Source organism: Triticum aestivum, chromosome 3B, assembly GCF_018294505.1.
Source record: "Triticum aestivum cultivar Chinese Spring chromosome 3B, IWGSC CS RefSeq v2.1, whole genome shotgun sequence".
Taxonomy (NCBI): Eukaryota; Viridiplantae; Streptophyta; class Magnoliopsida; order Poales; family Poaceae; genus Triticum; species Triticum aestivum.
Window position 1 is genome coordinate 753,545,745 of NC_057801.1, and position 18,911 is coordinate 753,564,655.

The 18,911-nt window shown below is 43.8% G+C and overlaps 2 protein-coding genes across 2 annotated transcripts; one reads left to right on the forward strand and one right to left on the reverse strand.

The window, feature by feature from the left end:
• Positions 1 to 3,317: 3,317 nt before the first annotated feature.
• LOC123072213 (homeobox protein LUMINIDEPENDENS) lies at positions 3,318 to 12,225 on the forward strand. Its single transcript, XM_044495782.1, has 13 exons — positions 3,318 to 3,662; positions 4,567 to 4,594; positions 4,891 to 5,021; positions 5,339 to 5,895; positions 5,977 to 6,070; positions 6,147 to 6,240; positions 6,524 to 6,626; positions 6,697 to 6,748; positions 6,825 to 6,865; positions 6,986 to 7,065; positions 7,663 to 8,109; positions 9,897 to 10,495; positions 10,587 to 12,225. Exons 1-13 carry the CDS (start codon positions 3,483 to 3,485, stop codon positions 11,973 to 11,975), a joined length of 3,795 nt encoding a protein of 1,264 aa, XP_044351717.1. The 5' UTR covers positions 3,318 to 3,482; the 3' UTR covers positions 11,976 to 12,225.
• A 1,787-nt stretch (positions 12,226 to 14,012) lies between these two features.
• LOC123066354 (uncharacterized) lies at positions 14,013 to 14,646 on the reverse strand. Its single transcript, XM_044489447.1, has 2 exons — positions 14,479 to 14,646; positions 14,013 to 14,380 (listed from the first exon to the last, which is right to left on the reverse strand). The coding sequence occupies exons 1-2, from the start codon at positions 14,600 to 14,602 to the stop codon at positions 14,172 to 14,174; spliced, it is 333 nt and encodes a 110-aa protein (XP_044345382.1). The 5' UTR covers positions 14,603 to 14,646; the 3' UTR covers positions 14,013 to 14,171.
• Between the last annotated feature and the right edge of the window lie 4,265 nt (positions 14,647 to 18,911).

The window sequence follows — 18,911 nt, forward strand, 5'->3', positions numbered from 1 at the left end:
GCATACGGATCTGAATGTTGCAGATCCATTGACTAAACCTCTTCCACGAGCAAAACATGATCAACACCTGAACTCTATGGGTGTTCGATTCATCACAATGTAACTAGATTATTGACTCTAGTGCAAGTGGGAGACTGTTGGAAATATGCCCTAGAGGCAATAATAAAATGGGTATTATTATATTTCCTAGTTCATGATAATTGTCTATTATTCATGCTATAATTGTATTGACCGAAAATCGTAATACATGTGTGAATACATAGACCACACCATGTCCCTAGCGAGCCTCTAGTTGACTAGCTCATTGATCAACAGATGGTCATGGTTTCCTGACTATGGGCATTGGATGTCATTGATAACGGGATCACATCATTAGGAGAATGATGTGATGGACAAGACCCAATCCCAAGCATAGCACAAGATCGTGTAGTTCGCTTGCTAAAGCTTTTCTAATGTCAAGTATCATTTCCTTAGACCATGAGATTGTGCAACTCCCGGATACCGTAGGAATGCTTTGGGTGTACCAAACGTCACAACGTAACTGGGTGGCTATAAAGGTGCCCTACAGGTATCTCCAAAAGTGTCTGTTGGGTTGGCACGAATCGCGACTGGGATTTGTCACTCCGTATGACGGAAAGGTATCTGTAGGCCCACTCGGTAATGCATCATCATAATGAGCTCAATGTGACTAAGTAGTTGGTCAAGGGATCATGCATTACGGAACGAGTAAAGTGACTTGCCGGTAACGAGATTGAACGAGGTATTGGGATACCGACGATCGAATCTCGGGCAAGTTATGTATCGATTGACAAAGGGAATTGTATACGGGATTGCTTGAATCCTCGACATCGTGGTTCATCCGATAAGATCATCGTGGAACATGTGGGAGCCAACATGGGTATCCAGATCCCGTTGTTGGTTATTGGCCAAAGAGCTGTCTCAGTCATGTCTGCATGATTCCCGAACCCGCAGGGTCTACGCACTTAAGGTTCAATGACGCTAGGGTTATAGGGAATGTTTTACGTGGTTACCGAATGTTGTTCGGAGTCCCGGATGAGATCCCGGACGTCACGAGGAGTCCCAGAATAGTCCGGAGGTGAAGATTTATATATGGGAAGTCATCATACGATCACCGAAAGTATTCGGGGGTTTATCGGTATTGTACCGGGACCACCGAAGGGGTTCCGGGGGTCCACCTGCCCCGGATGGAAGGGAATCAGACCCAAGTGGGCTGGGTGCCACTCCCCTAGGGCCCATGCGCCTAGGGTTGGGGGGGACCCTAAAGGGGGCTCCCCCCTTGGCTTGGGGGGCAAGCCCTTCCCCTTGGCCGCCCCCCTCTAGATCTCATCTAGAGGGGCCGGCCCCCTCCCCCCTTCACCCTATAAATAGAGGGGAGGAGGGAGGGCAGTCGCACCATATCCAAGGCGCAGCCCTCCCCCTCTGCAACACCTCTCCTCCTCCGTTTGAGCTTGGCGAAGCCTTGCCGGAGAACCGCTGCTCCACCACCACCACGCCATCGTGCTGCTGCAGGAGCTGTCTTCCTCAACCTCTCCCTCCTCCTTGCTGGATCAAGGCGCGGGAGACGTCACCGGGTTGCACGTGTGTTGAACACGGAGGTGCCGTTGTTTGGCGCTTAGATCGGAATCCACCACGATCTGAATCACTACGAGTACAACTCCTTCACCCGCGTTCTTGTAACGCTTCCGTGTCGCGATCTTCAAGGGTATGAAGATGCACTCCCCTCTCTCTCGTTGCTAGTTTCTCCATAGATTGATCTTGGTGATGCGTAGAAAATTTTAATTTATGCAACGATCCCCAACACTTATTGCAATACTATGTTTTTTATAAACTTAATATCTTGAGATGCATGGTGGATAGCGATCTCGGGTGGAGTATTAGTAGTAGACGTCAGTAAGTTTAACGGTCTACTTATCACGATGTAATGCCTATATGAGATTATGCCATTAATGATCATTGTCGTAAAGATTGTTTTTCTTGTCAATTGCCCAATTGTAATTTGTTACTATGCCACTTGCCCGCTTTCGAGAGTACCTCCAGTGAGCCTATGGCCCCCAGGTCCATTCTCCATTAATACTTTCTTCTACGAAATTTTCTATTTATTTGCCTTTAACATTTGCCCTTTCGCTATACCATTATCTATCTATCTATCTATCTATCTATCTATCTATTTGCTTTTAACCTTGTAACTAGCAAGACAAGGGGCCCCACAAACCCCTTGTCACGCTGGGTGCAAGTATTATTTTTGTTTGTGTGTAGGTGCTGCTTATCTTGTTGACTCTTACCGATTTGATTAAACCGTGCTTCTTAATTGAGAGAGAACCTTTGCTGCTATTTATATCACCCTTCCTCTTTGAGGAAACCCAACCCGCGGGAATAGCAACCGCTGAGGCGATGTTGTCATCACTCCCATTCTAGAGCCAGCTTGACCTCGTCGGCGACAACCGAAAAACCTTTGTGCACGTGCCCCTAAGTACCATCGCCCCGAAGTCTTAGTCTTCACTGTTGAACCCTTGAGTTGTTCTAAAAAAATTGACACCAAATCTCACAGTTGCGTATGCGCGACGAAAAACCCTTATCTCACTACCCTGAGAAGCTGGCATGATTTTACACCAAAACTCCGTCTAATCCGTCCCAGTGGAGAAACTCAAGAATGCTCAAAAGTTTTTTTTGTTAGAGTGAGAAGTACAAGCCCCCCCTTTTAAGATAGATGTGAAAAAAAAATGAATCAACAATCTCGGCACGAAGTGAGCATAACTCACATGGTTCGACTCAATCTAAAAAAAATCCACCGACTCAGTCTTTCGAAGATGTTCATAGGGGTATGACGGGTGTACATGTACTTAAGGATGGGTGTATGTGAATATCTGCGTTTGTATATATTGTGTTAAAAGGCAATACTACATTTTTTCGACATTACAAACACAAATGCTCATACCCTATGAAGGCATGCACACACTATATCCCTAAGAGCATCTCCGAGAGATCGAACCGGCACATCATTTTGAGATCTATGAAGTCCGCCCAGAAGCATCGTGTCAAATCTAAGACTTGATTCCTCCTAACTACCCAACCACATATTGGTTCACAAAAGAAATAGTATATGAGGAGTGTAAATAGTCAAAAAAAAGAGAACATTTTTTAATTAAAAAAAGAAAAGTTATATCACGAAGACTGTTTTTCATCCCTGTTCATCGCAAGAAAATATTGGCACTGACACTGGGGCCCACCGTTCAGTCCAGTACCAGGCTAACGAAAAGGGGTAGAAAGAGAGAGCGAAAAAAAAACTCCGCACCTCATCTGTCCATCAGCCCCTGTCGCGTCCCCGTCCCGTCCCCGTCTCCGTCCGCTCGCATCACCTCCCCCTCGTGAGCCGCGCGCCCCGCCGCCAAACCCTAGCAGCCCCGGCGCCGACGGAGAGCGGGGGGCGGCGGCAGCCTGATGCGCAGCCGCCCGCGGGCGCCATGGAGCTCGCCCCCTTCAAGCCCGCGGCCGGCGCCCTCGTCGAGTGGGGCGGCGCGGGCTCGATCCCCGCGATGGTGGCGGCGCAGCAGCAGCAGCTGCACGCGCAGGCCGACCAGCTCCAGCGCCTCGTCGTCGCCCAGTGCCGCCTCACCGGCGTCAACCCGCTCGCCCAGGAGATGGTCAGCAGCTCCTCTTCTCCGCTCTCCTCTCCCACCCCGCGTCTTTCTCGATCTGCGCGCCTGTTTTTCTTCCCTCGCGCGGCCAGTTTCGTGCCTGATTGGGTGCCTGTCAAAGCTTAGGTTGGATAGTTCCAGTTTCTCGGGCTTACCTCATTAAGTTTTCTCCGGTAGCTGTAGTTGGTTATTGCTGTCGTGCTGTGTGATGTAAATTCCATAGTTCTGCCCAGATTGTCACTGAATTTGTGCGGCTGCGCGGTGCTTTACTACACCACATGTGTTTATTTCTAATATCTAGGCCCTAGTACATCCAGAATATAATGTATTTATTGATTCTGATGACATAGTACTTGTATAAAAGCAATTACCAAAGTTGTGACTTTGAGACAATGGGGAAACCAGAAGCTACGCGTATCCAAGGACATCAGGATATTGAATATTGAAATCCTAATGCATCCATAATATTATGTACTTTCTGATTCTCATAACAATATAACATGTAGTAGTACTCTGGTAGTAAACGCCAAATCTGTAACTTTGAGACACCGAGAAATTGGAAGCTACACATGTTGAAGGACAATGGGGGTACTGAATACTGATTTCGTTGCTACTCTGATGTTCATGATGGTCTTAGACAGGCAAACAATTTTCTTCACTTTATCATCTGGCAAAGGAAATTGTAAAATTACTTCTCTCTTGTAAATCATGGTTTTCAAGAAACGAACTTTATAAGTTGTTTGAATGTATTTGGATATACTTTTGTAATATTGCCAGTTTTGCATGTTTGCCATCTTGCTGTGTCGTTACCTTGCTTTAGACCCTCGATGTATGCTACAGCGACCCTCTTTTACCCTTCTAGGAAATGGTTAATCTATTGACTAATCTTAAATTTGATTGTTTCTTACAGGCTGCTGGTGCATTGTCTATCAAGATAGGTGAGTTGTTTCTCTGCATCAATTGGATTCAGCTTGGCATAATACTTCTTTTGATACATCAGTAAAAACACAATAAACTGACACAAGCATCATGAACTATAATATTGACAGACACTGAATTTTTTATTGGATTTAAGGAATTAAGGTTGAATCCTTCACTCGTCACTCATGTCACCGCTGGCAAAATTAGATGACTAGTGCTCAGGCAACAAAGATTTTTTAAAGATTATTGCACAATATTGTAGTTATTGCCTGCTATTGAAAGCATTTCTTTTATAGCGTTTCAAATTTTGTAGGTAAAAAACCAAGGGATCTGTTGAATCCGAAAGCAGTTAATTCCATGCAGTCACTTTTTGCTGTGAAAGATACTCTTGGCAAGAGAGAAACTCGTGAAATTAGCGCACTTTGTGGGCTTACTGTTACACAGGTCTGCTCTTTTTCTCGCATGTGCTGTTATTCTGTTTGTACCTTTATGTCTTATGCCTATTTATGTGCTCTTTATACACTTTTCTTATGGTTGGTTTGGAATGGAATTACACCTTCATCTTTTCACCATATACAAGTGAACAGTAGCCATTGAACTGGGTTCAAGTTTCAACAGTATCTCTATATTTCCCCCCTTTTTATTTTAGCTTGATTGGTTGCAATGTGTTTGGTTCCTGTGTCAAACATGAGCTTATGATATCATTTGAATTCCCTTTTCCGTGAGTTGTTATTGACAAGCTCTACCTCAATGGTTATTAGGTAAGGGAGTTTTTTGCAAGTCAGCGTACACGAGTAAGAAAAGCTGTCCGTTTGTCACGAGAGAAAGCACTCAAATTGGAGGCATCCAAGACGGCACTCAAATTGGAGGCATCCAAGACGGCACTCAAATTGGAGGCATCCAAGACGGCTACCAATATATGCTCCTTGAACACTGAGCAGACACCTCTTGACATTGAGACACATGCTCAAGTTGTCGAACCTTTGAGTACTTTAGAACCATTGGAGATGTTTCAAAGCTCTTCACAACTAGCGGAGGCCCCTCAGAGCTCTCTACAACAACCAGAGGTCCAGCAGTGCACTGCAACCCCAATCCCTGTCACCCCTACGGGAACAATCCAACCAACTGATGCTAAGATTAATCCAGATTCTGTTCAAAAGGAAACCAAACAAGAGGAAGTTGCTCCTGGTGTTGAGTCAGAAGATAAAAAGTTTTTGGATAGTATCTTTGCCCTAATGCGAAAGGAGGAAACGTTTTCTGGACAGGTCAAGTTGATGGAATGGATTCTTCAAATAAATAATGCTACGATTCTTAGTTGGTGAGATATAGGCCTTATAGTATGTACAGAGCTTGAAATGATTATATCATTCCTAGCTTCATGTTTCTATTAACTTTGCAGGTTCTTAACAATGGGTGGTTTGACTATTGTGTCAACATGGCTGAGCCAAGCAGCTACTGAAGAGCAAACAACTGTTATTCTCATCATTTTCAAGGTTCTTATTTGTGCCATCTGAGCATGTATGTATATGTGTATAGCATGCATTTTTAACTACCATCTCATTTTTGTAGGTGCTTCTTCACCTTCCACTACATAAAGCTTTGCCAGCCCACATGTCAGTTGTATTGCGAACTATCAACAGATTGCGGTTTTATAGGACACAAGGTGTGTAGAAACTGCCACAAGACTTACATTTGTATTGCATGATCTTTGACATGTGAAAGACGATTTCTAGTTTGAGAACGTTTCAACTTTCAAAGGCCTAATTATGTTGTTAATTTCTATTTTTGCTTGTCCAGTACAGTGTTGTTGAGATGCATTTTTCCATCAGAATTAGTTCTAGCATTTTTTGCATTTCTTATTGCACAGTTGTATGAACTTATGCATTTATTGATTTTCTTAATTTCTCGTGCTGCTTACTAATGCATATCTGATTTTTGAAGATCAGACATATCTGGTAGGGCCAGAAACCTGCTCTCCAGATTGAGCAAAGTGCTCGTACGGAGTCAGGCATCGAAGAAACCTCAAAAGGATTTAATCTGTAAACAAAGGTGAGTTCTACATTGTTTGCTATTACCTTTTCTCTAGGTTTCCATTGTGGTAATTTATTTTCTATTACAGGATAAGTGAAATTCTCCATGATGAGTCCTGGAGATCTGAAGTTGATATTACTGTAAGTATCTAATCAATGATATGTATATTTATGGTAGATTCACATGTTCTGCAATTTAATCGCTGTGGTCTATCAGGAGGAGATCCTTGCCTTGACTGAAGGTGCAAGTGAGAGCAGGTGCATTTTAACTTCTCACTTCTTTGAATAAGTTTAAACTGTAGTAGTGCATGTGATTTCCATTACCTCTATTTTGGTTGGTAAAATTTTGTTTGACTTGGTTTGTGTGGCATTGTGCAGAAAGCCTGAGCCCAAGAAAACTCCACTGCTGCTCACTGCTTCTGCTGATGAGTCGTATAAAAAGAGTCCTGTGCAGACAAGTATCCTTTTATTATGTTTTAAGTCCACCATTACAAGTTTTACTTCTCTTTCTGAACATATTGTTGTCTGTTCCTGTGTATAATATGCTATTATAGGATATTTTTTTTCCGATCACATTCATATTATAGTTCATCCTTAGCAAATAGTAGTGTCTAATTAACTAATCTGTACTAGATCTGGTGGCTTTGGTAGTCTCATCAGTATCTTGCACTTCTTACATAAGGACCCTTTAGGAGCTTCTCGATTTTTATTTTGTCCCTTGTTGGTGTGTGTTGTGTCTGTTTTTTTTTATAACGTGTCTTGTTAAATTGGTACTACTAATAGCTTCCTTTTCAGTTTTCTCTTTAGTTACAGCTTCTGGACATATAGGTCCTCAAAAGGCAGTGTTGCTGTCTATTGTTGCTTTAACTGTGTAAATTGGATGGTTCATGAATAAAAATAATAATTTCATAATTGTGCATGTAGACTTCATATTGGTTATTACTCATTATGATTGAGGTCATCTTCAAATTGATTTTTTTACTTTGTTACTAAAGTTATATTGACATTTATCATATCTCAAACTGTGTGTGTGAATTTCCTTAGCTAATCTACAGAGTCCAAAGAAAGAAGAAAAGTTCAACTTGTAGAACATCCAAATCGGAAAGCTGCCGGAAAGAACGCTCATTCTGCAAGGAGCACATGTACAAATAATAGCAGACCATTATCTGCAGATGATATTCAAAAAGCAAAGATGCGTGCCATGTTTATGCAGGAGAAGTATGGCAAGGTTGACACAAGTAAAGTGTCTGATAAACCTGAGACGACAGAAAATAAAAAACCCTCTGGCTTGGTCAACTCAAATGAGCCTCGTATGCCCAGAAGTCCCCTCACATCAACTGCTAAGCAACCTGTTGACCCAAGCCCATCAACTTCTATACAAAATGCTGTACCTTTGTCTGATAATCCAGAAATCCTGGCCACTCCGAAGCTAAACATAGCTCCCAGAGAGACCCCCATAGAGAAATTGGATTCCAAGAGGGTTCATTGGCAGATACCACCAGGTATACCTTTGCTTTGTGCTCCCTCACTTGCCCAATTTCTTAGAGTGTTGGGTCTAATCCAAGTTCAATAAACTTCTTTGGACAACAAGAACCAGTGAAGTCGTATGGTTAATGGAGTGTTCGGTGGCTTAAGAACTTGGGAGTGCATTGCCTTTTATTTGTAACAACACCCCAAGCTTTTGTGAATGGCGTAAACCATAGCTTATATCAGGTTTGATCTCCAAAATCATTATATGGAGATGAATCACCTTCAGTTGAAACTTGAAACGGAGAAAACTGCACCTCAACATACCTTTTGTGTCACACATACCTTTTGTTTGATCTCATGCGCACCAGTTATATGGGCATTTTCAACGCTATGAATAACTCATCTAAGATGTACATTTGAACCTAAGACGGGTAATCGAATGAAGGTTATCCAAGACACAGGGTCAATGTTGGTGTACAATTTTCTGCAATGGCACAGGAAATTAACATTTATGGTTTCCCATGTATCATATGAACATGCGTGTAGTACCATGCTTTCAGGCTGCATCACTAGTTACTTGGTGTACTTGTAGGAAGTATGCTGAGTAAATCCACAACGGTTTATACTTGGACCAATGTGTTTATACAGTTCCTGAGCATATCGATCTGGAAGAACACAAATAATGACGAAAGTCGATCATGTGCCTGGCATAGCATGTGACCTGAAAATCTGTATCACATATGTTGCGTCCAAATTTTTGCTCATTCAAAATTCGTACACAAGATGACAAACAAGTACTGCTCTCAAAGGACATTGAATAGTTGTGGTTTGGCCTGGCACATGCCATGGCGGTGCCCAGTGCATGTGACCTTCTACACATATATTATGCATCCAGTTCATAAAAAATATCCAGCATAATCCACTAATAGCCACTTTGTGTATTAATGTAAAATTACTTGCTAAAAGCAGTAGACATTCAGGAGGTGTGTTTAACTTCATAATTCGCTATTTTCTGGCAGTTGTAAACTGTTCAATTTCTGTTCTGGGAGTTTGCAGAGCAGATGAAAAGCTCTGGGATCCTTTGCTTATATCAAATACTACCCCATGCTGAAGTTACATGGACCATCAAGAAATACAATGTTGTTTATTTAACTATAGATCATGTTGCCTTTTCCTTAATTTGCAGTGCATATGGGGAGTTGTAATGCAAGTGTTCTTATAATTTGGTCTTATTTGACCTGCAGCTGTTGTTGTGTGATGACTGACTGTGGTAGGCTTACCTGTTTCTGTATCAGAAGCAGCCACTTCTTGGCCCTTTGAATTTTGATACTTATTTGCAGCAGTACATATTACCTGACACTTAACATTGACGTAAATGGACTACCTAGCGATTTTGTTCATTATTACTTCTCATATAAACAACTCGGCTCACTAGGAAGATATTTCCCAGAGATACGGTTATGCTGTCGGCGATTGCTGTTTCAGCAACTGTTAACAAAATAGAAAAGCTGCGAAATTAGGTTTAAAATAGCTGCGAATTTGATAAATAAAATAACTAAACTGAGGATCTTGTTAGCCAAACCTTAACATGAAGAAGCAACGGGTTGAATGATGTGATCCAGATATTTTAGTCAGTTGAGATTAAATACAAGGAATCTACCAGTTGATACCATTGCGTTTTGCCTGTTGCAGAGATTAAAATGTTCTTCCTTTCTTCACTTTCCAAGTCTAATATTTTATTAGGCTGTTACCTGGAACATGACCTATGCTCGATTGGTTTATCTGTTCATTGTTTGAAGTTTATTATCTCCTATTGCAGAGGTGTGGATAGACCCCTCGTGGAGTGTTAGTGCTGGGGAAAACAGCAAGGAGCTTGACGTTCAGGCACAGAGAAATCGACGCGAGAAGGAAACCTTTTATGCAAGTCCAAAGGACATCCCATCGAATCCCAAGGACCCATGGGATTTGGAAATGGACTTTGACGACAGCCTGACCCCAGAAATTCCAATTGAGCAGCCACCAGATGCTGACACTATGGAGGTGGATAGCGTGGGAGCTGCCCCTCCAAACGTTGTTGTTCCTGGTGAGATCCAGCAAGTTGGATCAACCTCGTCATCGTCTCTGACAGTCGCTGCTGGTGCAAATGGTGCAGCTTCTGAGCCAGATCTTGAGCTGCTTGCAGTGCTGCTCAAGAATCCACAGCTTGTATTTGCTCTATCATCTAACGAGGTGGGGAACCTGCCAACCGAGCAGACCGTCGCGCTCCTGGACATGCTGAAGCAGACTGGCCTTGGACTTTCGGAGCTGGTCAATAGTCTGCCCAACGGTGCGGGGGTTCCAAACGAGCCTGAACCCGTCCCTGAAACTATCCCTACTTCACTTCCATCACCGACTCCTCCAAAAGATCTTCCAGCAAGTGTTAGTCCGTTGGCTCTCTTTTTCTTTTCTTTTTCCAGTGTCAAGGCTGTCACTATCTTGTTCATGTATATATGTATGTTATCTTTGGCAGGTGGGCTGGAGATCTGATTTTCCGACGCATGCGAGGCCTTCAAACTCGCAGCAGGCGCATCTACCAAATAATGGAAACACACCTTTTGCAAGCGAAGTGCACCAAAGCTTCTCAAATGTTGTTAGTCCGTTGCCTTCACAACCCTATACTTCAGTTTCTGCCTTGCCGGCACACATCCAAAGTAATGCCCCGTCTTTACCACCTCAGTCCGCGGTCTCAGTAAATTCACTGACTCAGTATGCTGCGCCCATGAATAACATGTTTGATAGAACTTCGGTACACCAACATACCCAGCCATATGGCTTGGCGTCTGATCCTACTGCAGTGGCCATCCATCAGCAGCCAGCGGTAAATAAACCAGCCCATGAATTTCAGAACATGTCAAACTCCGGTCTAGCACGTTCCTTGACACCCGAGCCGAATGCCGCAGCTTATGCGACATTCCCCTGGCAGTCTGGTGCTGCTAATGTTGCAAGCACTGGACGAAGTACAACACCTGATCAGTGGGCGGACCGTGTTACTAATTCATTTAATGATGCGTCTGCACCCCATCTTAACCAGAGTGCTTACAGCAACCAAAGCTTGCAGAGCACATACGATGCCTATGGTTCTTCTACCTCAGCCTCATCCCAGGGACTGAACAGAAATGGTTACACCCAAACGTCAGAGTACCAGATGTCAGGGCGTAACGTTCGCCAGCGACACTCGCTATCCCCTGAGCCAGGTTCCGCTAGAGTGTACGGTGGCACGCAAGGGTACATTCCGGAGGTGTCTAAGCTGGTTAATTATGGGCAGCAGAGCTACAATCCTCCTGTGGCATCAACTGACTGGAGTTCCGGGCAGCAGAGTTACACCCCAGCTGAACCATCAAGGGACTGGAGTTCCTTGCAGCAGAGATACACTTCGGCTGAATCATCAAGGGACCGGAGCACTGGGCAGCAGGGTTACACCCCAGCCGAACCTTCAAGGCAGTGGAGCTCGGGGCAGCAGAGCTACACTCCAGCTGAACCTTCAAGGCAGTGGAGCTCCGGGCAGCAGGGCTACACTCCAGCTGAGTCTTCAAACCACCAGTGGAGCTCCGGTCAGCAGGGCTACACCCCAGCTGGGCCTTCAAACCACCGGAGCTCCGGGCAGCAGGGCTACACTCCAGCAGAGCCTTCAAGGCAGTGGAGCTCGGCGCAGCAGGGCTACACCCCATCCGAGCCTTCAGGCCAGCAGGGCTACACCCCCGCTGAGCCGTCGAGGCCGTGGAGCACGGCCAGCCAGGGGGCCCAAAACCCTGACACATCAAGGCAATGGAGCGGCGCCGGGAAGCAGCAAGACTATTACAACATTCCGAGCGACGGCCGGAGTCCGTATGACCAGCGCCGGAGAAGACTATGGGAGTGAGTTGTACATTAGCTAATTCTTTTGGGGCTCCCTCCCTCATTGTGTGATGCTCCATTCGTTAATTGTGGTGGTCCTCCGTGATTGGCGCCGAGGACGTTGAGAGAAAACTATACATCTTGTAATGTCAGTAGTAGTAGTGGTAGCTGCAGGTGGATGATGGAGAACAAAAGGAAACATGAAACTTTAGAGAGGATAGGTATGCATGCATCCAATGATAGCCAAAATTTTCTTTTCGCCGTGTTGGGCGATCTATCTCCGTCTTCGGCGTCTTGCGCATTTCGCGTGTGCTGCAAAGGGAGGGGAAAGAAAAGAGGGGGCGCGCGCGTGGCATCCAGTAAAAGCACCTTGTTCTTTATTCGCATCGTCAGTCAATTAGATGCTTGCCGTTTTCAGATCTTTTCACTGCTGTGTTTCATTTCCAAATTCCTGAAACATAGGAACAGAAAAAGGATATTTGGATAACCTGCGAACGTCAGATTTTTAGGTATGGCAAGCCGAGCATATTTTGTGGCAAATTATGTTGGCACGAAGATATCAATTTCCTTTAGCAAACACAGATGGCGGATCTGTCGTGTCCAGTTCTTTACCAGGATTTGTCGTGCCACATAAACATTTGATTTTCCGTGCTTAACCAGCGAACGTCAAATTCTTAACAATTCTGATAAAAAGTATATAGGATTAGTGTTCAATGACGTCTTTATACTACATGAACAGTAGAAACATAAGATTCTTTCCCGAGTGGTTAGAGTGGATACAAATGTTCCTATTGAAGGTAGTGCAAATGAATCCTAAGAAAAGACATGTTTGATTTAGGTAGTATATAATCTGGTACTCTGTCTGTAAAGAAATATAAGAGAGTTAGTGAAAAAGAAAAAAATCAAATGTTTATATGGCTCGACAAATCCTGGTATATAATCTGGTACCCTGGTACTTTGGAGGTCGAGCTCCATGGAGCTCGGTTTTGAAAAAATAAATCAAAATTCCTCAAATTTCATATTTTCTACATTTCAAAAAAATCTGAATAAATAAATGCAGATATACATGGAGGAACATTTGTGTAAATTTTCAGGGCAAAATGCGTTGAAATGAGAGCTGTGAAAAAAAGACAAACCTTGGGCTTTTTAACATATGATACTATTCATCCTCCCAGGTTATGAATTTGTCTTTTTTGTACAGATTGTATTTCAACGTATTTCATCCTGAAATTTTAAACACATACACATAACATCCTTATTTACTTACACAATTTTTTTCAGATTTTTTGAAACCGAAAAGTTTGAATTTTGATTTTTTTAAAAGGCATTCATGAAGGCCGAGAGCCAAACGTCCGTTCTCTCTATAAATGCTCTTATATTTCTTTACAGAGGGAGTATACTATAGTGTGGTTATGCAAAGATCCATGTTTGTCCTTAATTTAACTCATACATTAAACAATAAACTAACATTTTTTCGAGAAAACTTTCGATCTATTCTTCAATTGTCAAAGTAGTACAAAAAACACCAGAATTAAAAATTACATCTAGGTCCATAGACCACCTAGCGATGACTACAAGCCATGGAGCGAGCCGAAGGCACGCCGCCATCATCGCTCCTCCCTCATCGGAGTCGGGCAACCATTGTTGTATTAGACAGTCGGGAAGTCGTCGTGCTAAGGCCCATAGGACCACCACACTAGGACAGCAATCGCCGCCGATGAAGAGAATTGTAGATCGAAAGGATCCAACATGTAGACACACATAGGTAGACAAACGAAGACCGGATCAAGACGGCTCCACAGAAGACAAATTCCGACCGGATCCCATGAGATCCGCCAGAAACACACCTTCACACGCCCTCCGACTATGCTAAAGGCATCACCAGAACGGAGGCTAGGCAGGAAAACCGTGGATGAGAGTTTTCACGAGGGAAGGAGGAGGATTACGAGGGAGACACGCACCTCCGTGGGTTCCAGCCCACACGTGCAGAATTGTTGGGGTGCTGCACCGAATAATCTTATCCACTAGATTATGACGAACTGACGGTATGTATGTATGCAACTTGGTGGACAGTTCTTCTTGGTCACTGAGAATTAGCAGCAGTTCCAACAAGTTACAAGAACGGTTCCTTTTGCCATCTATAGGTAGGTACACACACGCGCGATCGAAATGAGATTTATTTCACTAACCATGCATGCATCCATACATGGTACAGTACTACTTAGTTGCACATAATGCTGCTCCTGTGTGGTTGCAGAGACGACGACTTGCCACAGTTCTGTTTGCAGCAGCAGTAGGTCATGAAGGGGAAGGGGGCGCAGTAGCCCGAGTCGTACCCTTCCGCCCGGCACGGCTTGTTGCAGGTGCCGTGCTTGGCGCACAGCCCCCCGTGCCACGTCTCGCTGATCTCGCCGCAGATGATGTATCCGGCTGCACCCCATCACCACCACCCAGTTGCCACGATTAGGCAAGAATTATTGTCAATCAATCGAAAGAAAGAATGAAGAAAAGAAATTATTACTACGCACGAGGGTGCTCAGCAACGGAGTCAGGGATGTCCCGAGCGCAGTTAGCCATGGCGATGATCACCAGACACACACTCAGCTTCATTAATAAGCTCTTCTTCATCGCCGACCACGCTCCCATGGCCATGCCTATGCCTATGCTTTGGTTACTCCCCCCGAATTTTTGTCCAAAAAGACCATCTGCCGAGTCAAATTGTCAGAAAAGACCACCTCTAAACTAAATTGACAAAAAGAACCGGCTGCACCGTGGCGGCAGGTGCGGCAGCGAACACGTGTCACCTGCCGCCACATAGGTCAGCGGCAGGCCCTGCCGCCAGAGGAGCAGGCGGCAGCCCGGGCTTAACAGTTTCTTTCGTCCGCGTGCGTGCTACAACGGAACGGACGAAAGTGATGGGCCCTGTGACGGCAGCTACTGCTGTTGCGTGCGCGCCGCGACAGGCCAGGTGGGCCATGCCGCCACAGCACGAGGCGGCAGCCGCTGACTCCGATTCAATACAGATGGCCGGATGTACGGGATGCTTTAATCTGAGCTGACACAAGTTCTTGAACGTCGCTGCATGCTGCTTGACTTCCATCCGCCCATATGCGTGCATGCATGGCGTTGAGGCACTAAACAGAAGCCAATGCTTCAATGCGATGTGCCTCTCGCACTCGCCATCCGGTCCGCCTGACAACACGTAGAGGCGGCGGCGGGGCCCACTTGGCCTGTCGCGGTGCGCTGGCAGCAGCAGTGGCTGCCGCTTGCAGTGTGGCCGCGGGGCCCATCATTTCCATCCGTTTCGTTGCATCTGTTACGCGGATGAAAAAACCTGTTACACCCCGGCTGCCGCCAGCGCGTGTGGCGGCAGGTGCCACGTGTCGGCTGGCGCATCTGCCGCCACGGTGTAGCTGGTCCTTTCTGTCAATTCGTTTCAGAGGTAGTCTTTTTTGGCAATTTGTCTCGGCAGGTGGTCTTTTTGGACAAAAAATCACTCCCCCCCTTCCAATATCCGCATATATATAGTCTACTAGGGGTTCAGAGGTGCAATAATGTGTTAGATTTATCCCACCATATAGCTCTTCTCAATTATCTAATAATTTCCTTATGGCTACAACATTATCTTCTCAAATCACACGTTGTCATAGCCAAATTTATTTCATAAGATATCTATGGCTTACGTACTACATCATTCCTTTAGGATATATTCACATGTCCCGTTTCTTGTTTCTTGCAGACTACAAAGACGTGTATGATGTTTGACATGGTCAAACTTTGTACGATGTATCCCGAGCATTCATCTTAGGCCTTCCACTATGTGTTAGGTGCCAATACTCTGAAAAGTTTGCCACATACACATCTATGTTAGATACAAAATATTTAGCACCGCTCACACCATGTTGAGATATTAGCATCGGTTGAAGCTTGGACCCATATACATAAAATAGTATAGACCAGGCCAAGACACCCCACTGCCAGCGTCTCTCCTTCCTGGCTCCATGCATTACTTCCCGACTCACTGCAGTACGACACCCTTACTTTATTTGCTCGATGGATTTGGCTTCGGAGCAAGTAGATGCTCCGGTGCCCATGAATTTTCATTTGGCATCGGCTTGACAACGTAGGGCATCGGTGCCAAATATCCAAAAAGCAAATTTGGCACCGCTTTTGGCCTACATAGTGGAAGGCCTTATAGGTACGAGATATATGTTTGTTGGATAGTGTGGGTAACATCTATCTATCTATCCCTCCGTCCGTCTGACGGTCGGTCTGTCTATCTGTGTCTATCTATCTATTCTATCCTTTATCTATTCTATCTGTCTATCTATCTATTTATTTGTTTATCATCATATACTAAAAGCAAAATACAGTGTCTCATAGAGGTATCACATTAAGTCACACCATCCAAATTAACCTAATCATTGATTCTTAAATTTGTGGTTAGACTTTCATGCAGAACTATTAGTCATCTAACCATGTCAATGTAATCATCTTCATGATTTATATTGATCTACTGTATATACTAAAAGCAAAATACAGAGTATCATTGAGGTACCAAGTTAAGCCACATCATCCCAATTAACTTAATCATTGGATCTAAATTTATGGTTAGATTTTAATGCAAGATTATTAGTCATCTAACTGTATCGGTGCAAACATGTTCACGATTTGTATTGAGAAGGTTATATTCATATATGGATGTGGTTGATCAGGTGTGGAAACGCATTACCCGAAAGACGTATCTATTTAGTAATATAAATCTAATTATATTGTAAAAGAAAAATACAGGGTCTGATAGAGGTACCACTTAAGCCACAACATTCAAATTATCTTAATTGTTGGATCTAAAATATACAAAAAGTGAATACCGGTACCAAAGAGGTACCATATTAAGCTACATCATCCAAATAATCTAATCATTGGATTCAAAATTTGTGGTTAGATTTTAACACAAGATTAGTAGTCAACTAACAGTGTTCACAATTTATATTGAGAAGGATACATTTCAAATATGAATGTGGCCGACCAGACATGGAACCTGATTACATTTTTGCGCAAAAGGACCCAGATCTATTATAAAAGTTTATAAAAAATACAAAGCACCCTAAACATAATCAAAATTTCATTGAGAACCCTACACCACCAAACGACCACTACCTCCGCCAGTATGAGCCACCGACGCACCGTTGTCGCCGCTCCACTATTGAAGCCGGCTTGACCTTATCGATGATAATCGGGAAGTCTTCGTGCGGGTGCCTCTAAGGATCAGCGCCCGATAGCCGTAGTCGTCGCCATTGACCCCTCTTGACATATCTTCCTAGAACAATAGTTGCGTTCTGAAAAAAGAGAGAGAAGGAAACTACATACCTTAGCTAGCTAGAACATAGTGCCGTCGATAAAGATGTGTCAGGATATGAACTGATCAATACATGTATGTAGCCAAGTATGCTGATATACGCATATGTGTGGCCAAATATACAACTCTATTAAAGGGAACAATTTTGCTAAAACTCATCTAGATGTGCTCTAAGTATTGCACATCTAACTCATATGTCATTGATTTTATACTAAGATTCGTGCAATCATTTCTTTTATCTTTTATCTTTTATCTTTTTCTTTTTAATTTGATTGAGTCACTTAGATGTGCAATAATTAGGGCATATCTAGATATGCCCTAGACACACCCCGGAACCACATATCAAATTTATGTTTTAGACAAAACAATGTACTAGCCATGCCATGCATGGCGGCACACCGCCTTCAGCTGAAACATTATGTGAGAAATCATGTTTGCGGTGATGTTAAAGTAAAGATCGATTTTGCAAGCTGACCTTTTTATTGTTTTTGCGAGGGGATTTTGTAAGCTGATCTAATGGCCCATCTTTGTCTTCTTCCTTTGCTCACTTTTGTTTATCGTTTTTTCTTCTATCTCCCTCGCTTCTTTACCTCTCGCCTTTAAAGTTTAAACTATCATCTCCTATACCATTCTTGCCTTCGTTGATGTCACCACCTCGGCACATCCTATTCGGCCGCTGCCTGCACTGGATCAAGCGTTCGCCCTAAGCTCCCTTGGCTCTGATAAACCGCTTAACTCCGGCGCCTAATCACACCAACCTTGATCCTAATCGATCCAGTGTGGTTTCTTTCCCACGCCAACCTTTGATTGGCCGTCGCTACGTGTCATCAAGGGCTCCACCTTAGCTATGTTCACCACCGACCAGGAGGTCGAACTTGATTGCACTCTAAAAAGTAGGCTACCATGTTTTAACAAATGTGAAAGAGGTGGGGTAATGTATAAAAATGAAAAGCAACACCATGCTTCAGATCTATTCATCAAACATCATGTTATTACAAAAAAAACATAAAAAGTAATAGAAATTGCACCAAAGTCCATAGAGCATCTAGCGAGGATTAGAGTCATTTTGGAGCAAGACGAAGGCGCAGCACCATCATCGCCCCCACCCCCCACCAGAGACGGACAAACCTTGTTGTAGTAGAATTATATATTTGAAATAAACATGTCTCTCTCTCTCTCTCTCGCATGGTTCAAATAAAAAAGAATTGTTTGCTCAAGGCAACATATAGCCTACCAAAACGTTATATATTTATAGGCAGGGGAGGGAGTAGTATAGGGAGTGTTTGGTTCCAGTTTGCTACAGTTCCTGCATAGCATGTCCATCTCCAGCCAGCCAGGTTCTTAAAATGCAGCCTCATATGCAGCAGATGCAACCTGTTTGGTTGCCTGTCTCGCATGAAGGGGCACTTACCCCCTACTGTTTGGTTGCCGTTTTTGTGCTTAGGTTGCAAACAACGTTTGTGTTCTGCTCACCTCATTCAAATGTGGTGGCCTTACCACCACATGATCAGCACAACAACAAGCACATATGAGATCAAACAAAGCAAGCAACCAAATGAAATAAAACAAAGCAAGCAAGGAAATGACAGCAAACTACTTAAG